Raw genomic sequence first — 5,394 nt, 5'->3', positions numbered from 1 at the left:
CACACACACACACACACCTCAGCGAGGGAGACAAAGTCGACGGTTGCTTCACTAACAGCAGCCCAGTGAAAGCTTGACAGGTTCAAGAAAAGTGTGGCTTGTTTACTTTTTTGCTAATTGACTTCTCTCACAATATTTCTTGAAAGCAGGCGTGGACAGCGGTCTATTAGCCAGACACACCTTCAAACAGTCGCCACAGCGCTGCTTTCAAAGGCAGCTGCTGCATGTGTAGCGGCACACACTGACCTTTTCAAGTAACAGACAAGGCAAAAACATGTAGAACCAGTAAAACAGGCAGATTGTTTTCCAGGGAAACTGTGAACCTTCAGACAAAGAGAAGAACGCCTTCGTTCTCAGACTGCAGTGTTTACCTCCAGTTAGCCATAATTCCAACACTTCTAAAGATCCCTGCTAGTGTTTGGAAGTGTTAGTGCGAACAGTCCTACTGCACTGCTAACTTTACGTTTCTATTCTCTTTCTATTGTGCTGTTTTCAGTGGTTTCTCTTCTCTTTTATTTCCTATTGACTCGGCGCCTGACTGGAAACGCAGTCACAGCTTACAGATAATAAGCTACAACTAAAAGTGAGCTGCTGTTTTCACATTTCACAGATGGTAGTAACAATAAATGTAATGAAACCGTATAGTTATTAAACATCCTTCAACCTTTATTAAGAGTCTCTATTCTGTGCTTAGCGCGCACACAGAGCCACAGGAGTGGCATTGAGATGATACACTGAGCCTCTGGCTATGAAATGTTTTTCTTTTGTGAAGCGTCTCCCTGAGTGTGACACATCTACAAGCTGAGAGCAGTGATGGACTTACATAATGAAAACTTCTGCAAACAGAGAACGAGGCATAAAATATGACGCTAATTATCTGAAACCAAAACATGCTGGAAATATATTGAAAACAAAGCAATGAGGTAATGCCACTATGAATTCTTAATAAGCAATGAAAAATATTCATATCGATGTTTCCACTTTGGGCAAAGACCTGCAATCATATGTTGTCTTTGCAAATGAAACACATAAAATTTACCATTATTACCAGTTTACAGTGTTATGAAACGTGCTGTTTGTAACAACAAAGGTAACAGCGCCACCATGTGGTCTGACATAGCACTGCATGTGCACAGCTGCAAAGCCCACTGACTGTAATTGTCTCTAATGAGGAAGATCATAGAGCCGTCCCTTTCTATATTCCTGAAACATCGGAGACGTGCGCTGTTCTCTGCTGTCTGTGCAGCATGAACTGAAACGAGGAGGTCTGACGCGAGCACAGCGATGAGGAACGACTGAGATGGCTGAAAATGAGCATGTTGACCTTCACGCCTCTTCTCCACCTTTCAATCATCGAGCAGTTTTTATTTCCTTGTCAGCCTGAAGATGCTGCTGTCATTCAGCTTCGCTACATAAGCCGACGGTTTATTGAATCTGCCAACTTTTCATTTAATTACATATTTTTAAAAAGTTGGTGTGTGGCAGGTTCATCACTAAGTACTCCTGTCTCTACTTCTTTGAGCTGATGTTATCAAATTCAGTTACTTGCATCCCAGCCAGCAGGAAATTCAGCCAAATTCCAGGTGTTTGAGTGTTGTGTTGGCCAATCAGCAACACTTTACTCTACTTGTGACATTATGAGTGAAGCGTGCATATGAAGACAGAAGCAGAATGCGTTCACAGCGTCAGCAATGTGACCGAGTGGACACACAGATGTTAGTGAGGGTGTCTCTCCTTACACGCTTGCCGTAGTTTGTCCTTGTCGTAGTGCAGAGCCTCGTAGTCACTCATGCTGATCCGGCTGACTCTGATCCTCAGCCTCTCCGGGACCGGCTGCTGACTGAGACACAAACACGGCCCAAAGACTTTTAGCAAATGCTCAGTGAAACCCGCACGTGTCATATAACACACGCTGCTCACATGGATTTGGCTGCTGCTGCAGTGACTGACTAAAAAGAACGTACTCGTTGAGGTGTGGTATAGAGGTTCGCCGTTTGGTTTTCTGAACCATATTGGCCTGGTTTCTGAGGCTGATATGGATGACTGATGGAGCAAGTCTGCAAGGTTCACCGTCCACCTAAAAGCAATACAAAAGCAATAGCCTCAATCAAAAATGCAATCAGCTAAGCAGCCCACAGATTGATACCCAAATGTACTTAGACATCAGCAGAAGACCGAGGTGTTACTTGAGAGCCAGTCAGTGGGAACGATGGGTACAAGTGTAAACAGGAAGCAGGTTCAGTGACAGTGCTGGATGTTACCTCAGCCCAAAGGTGTACATTCAATATTAAAAAGCACATGGCTACAGGAAGAGGCTCATGTGCACCATTTACCTGCACCGGGAGAGGTTTAGTAGTGGTGAGGATCACTTCTCTGCACTGGTTCAACCTCTCACCATGACCTCCAACCTGAAGAGTAGCCTACACACACACACACACACACACACACACACACACACACACACACACACACACACACACACACTTGAGTTCAGACTGCTTGGAATACAGTGCTTTTACACAACACTCCCACTTATGGTGGACGTTTCAAATCACTAAGTCCAATTAAAGCTCCTATTAAAGAGCTCTGCATCAAAGGACTTCAGCTGTACAACATAATAATAATAATTATGTAATAATTAGGACAGATCCTTGCTTCTATCAGAAAACGTAAACAGAAAAAGCTAAATGTAGACCTGTCCCATCGAAGTGAAACTCTAAGTTCAACCAGGAGGCTCCACCTGAAACATCTGCAGCCCACAACAAACATTACCAGCTGGTTAACTAGTCAGTTTAAATTGGCCATAGAGCTGAATTCAAGCGTGAATAGCAGCCTCTGATAATAAAATAACCTGACGTTGACGTATCAGGTCAGGAGAATGTGCTTCGAGCTGATTGGTAAATGACCACATGTTACAACCAAGGATACAGAAGAGCATCTCTGAATGCACAACACACTGAACCTCGAAGCAGCCGGGCTATAGTAGCAGAACACAGCTTTGCCCCTCTATCAACCAAGAACAGGAAGTTGAGTGTACAGTTTGCAAAGGCTCACACTGGACAGCCAGACTGGAAGACGATGCCCGGCGTGATGATTGATGACACGGTGTGGTGTAAAGAACAAAGAGCACAGTTCCATCCTGCCTGGTTTAAACCGTTCGAGCTGCTGCTGGTATATATCCCCTCGCCACCCTTTGGGTCCCAAGTTCCAAACGAGCATTGTTTAAACTCCACAGCCTGCCAGAGTATTGTTGCTGACCACGGGGTCCTCAAACATGAAGGTGGGTTCACTGTACTCATCAGCCCCACAGCACCTTTGTGATGTACTGAATGGGGTTTGGGATCAAGAACAGGCAGCTGACAGATCTGCAGCAGCCATGTGATGCTATCATGTGAATATGATGTTTCCATCTCTTTGCTGTATCTATGTGGTAGTAGCAAGGTGTACCTAATAATCTGCCATAATTCTGTAATTATGACAGATTTTTAGATGTGTTCTAAATCAAAAACAAAACTGAACACAAGACAAAGGCTCTCAGGTGGGAGCTGGTCATCCTCCTTTGTAACCATGGTTACCAGGACACAGAGAGAACGCCATACCAGTGAAGTCATCGTGAATCCGATAACTTCGATGTATCCGTCGTCATGGCGTTGAGGTTCAAAGTCATGATGCTCACTGGGGTTACCCCACGGTGTGGTGCCTGCACAATACCTGGGAACACAACAAGTACCATCACGAACACAGAAACACCTGCTTCAACGTGAGTGTCCAACGCTCTTTATTTGTTTGAATGAACGTTGCTCAAACACCACAGCTGCAGTTCTCTTATGATATTACAGCTGCTCTGCTTCTCTTTAATCTGAGTAGGAAATGTGCCTTTGGACTCTCGCCATTAATGTAACAACACATGACAAACACAACATGCTTTTGTAACCAAAGCTCTCCTGATAGGGCTGACTTAGGATCTAGCAGCCTTTACATTTGTTAATGCTGCACACCCGGCAGCCTGACTGGCATGTATGTCTTTGTGTTACTAGTCACAGCTTACATAGATGGTAATGTGTACAAGTAGCAGTTTTCTGTCAGTACACTGACTGACCTGGGGATGTTGAGGAAGACCAGGCACTGTAGCTTCAAGTCCTGAACCTTTGATGTTAAATCTGTCCCATCACACTGCAGAGGGAGACAAAGAGAGGAAGAGACATACAGATGGACTTAAACTCATCACTTTGGCATCATCGTGGAAAAAGTCCTAAAATGCCAAAGAGAAGCACAAAGACTAACCGCCTCACTCAGTTGATCCTTACTCACACTTGCCCACATAGCAAAACTGGTATGGCTCGGATCCGGCCCACACAATGTGCTTACACATGGCCCACATACTGCAAAGAATGACGGCCCTTTGGTGGCCCAGATCAGGTTTGCCAGAGGTGGCCCACACATAGGCCAGCACAAGGCCAGTTGCAGACACACTGGTGGTCCTGAGCTGGCCCATGTGTGGATTACCTCTGGCAAACCTGATCTGGGCCACCAAAGGCAGTATGTGGGCCATCTGTAGGTGGTGTGCAGCCACGGGCCAGTTGCAGACTCACTGCTGGCCCAGATGGCAGCCTAATCTGTGCCTTAATCAAGCCCTGTAATAACAACATGCGCCAGAACATGCATAACAGTGCAAACGTAACATGACGAAACTCTGATCAGACAGTGAATGGACTGATTCTTATATAGAGCTTTTTTACTCTCCCAATTACTCAAAGTGCTCTATACAACATGCCATATTCACACACTCACCCATTCACACACTTCCTCTTATCTGAGTGCTCCATAAACCTCTGACTGGGTGTGTGCACACACTGCAGTTACCAATGATAAGTACTCTCTTGCTTGGGCCATACTCTACTGTATCTGAATACGGTGTAGATCTGAATCGGACAGACAGAGGTTTGGCTGACAGCTACTCACCACCACCTTGATGTGCTTTGACAGGTCTTTGGAGCTTCCCATCAGGAAATCTGAGAATGCCGTCTGTGTGAGACAAGCAGGAGTGCATCATGAAATCAAAGCAGGCCCTTATTCTTTGCTTATTGGTTGCACCAGTCACACAGACATGATTGACTGATTGGAACAGAGTTTGAAAAACGAGCAGTGGTCCTTTAAGTTGGATCATTATTAAAGACACATGCTTCCAACATGATTTTAAACTTGAGGGTAAACTCACCCCAGCGTAGAACATCTTATTCCTGAAACGACTGTTAAACTTCTCTGGGTTGGCCTCTGAAACAGTCACAGACAGGAAATGAAGCACATGCAGAGCCACCAAACAACAAGTCAGAATGTGAATCTTTGTGTCACAGTGGTGTTTGTACCTCTCGACTCGTGAAATTCAAGAGTCAC

The 5,394-nt window shown here is 45.0% G+C and overlaps 1 protein-coding gene across 1 annotated transcript in view; it reads right to left on the bottom strand.

The window, feature by feature from the left end:
* Positions 1 to 5,394, bottom strand: part of LOC102200064 (diacylglycerol kinase zeta-like) — a 66,087-nt gene that overhangs the window by 32,663 nt on the left and 28,030 nt on the right. The window contains exons 16-23 of the mRNA XM_013914643.1: positions 5,367 to 5,394; positions 5,219 to 5,274; positions 4,963 to 5,025; positions 4,100 to 4,173; positions 3,600 to 3,711; positions 2,334 to 2,420; positions 1,965 to 2,077; positions 1,740 to 1,840 (exon numbers count right to left, since the gene is read on the bottom strand). The exon at positions 5,367 to 5,394 is cut by the window's right edge and continues 9 nt beyond it. Coding sequence (XP_013770097.1) covers positions 1,740 to 1,840; positions 1,965 to 2,077; positions 2,334 to 2,420; positions 3,600 to 3,711; positions 4,100 to 4,173; positions 4,963 to 5,025; positions 5,219 to 5,274; positions 5,367 to 5,394 — 634 coding nt within the window. The remainder of the gene's footprint in view (positions 1 to 1,739; positions 1,841 to 1,964; positions 2,078 to 2,333; positions 2,421 to 3,599; positions 3,712 to 4,099; positions 4,174 to 4,962; positions 5,026 to 5,218; positions 5,275 to 5,366) is intronic.

Source organism: Pundamilia nyererei, unplaced genomic scaffold, assembly GCF_000239375.1.
Source record: "Pundamilia nyererei isolate P.nyererei 1_Seehausen unplaced genomic scaffold, PunNye1.0 scaffold00212, whole genome shotgun sequence".
Classification (NCBI taxonomy): domain Eukaryota; kingdom Metazoa; phylum Chordata; class Actinopteri; order Cichliformes; family Cichlidae; genus Pundamilia; species Pundamilia nyererei.
The sequence above is the reverse complement of the archived record's forward strand: the minus strand, read 5'-3'. Positions and strand labels throughout refer to the sequence as shown.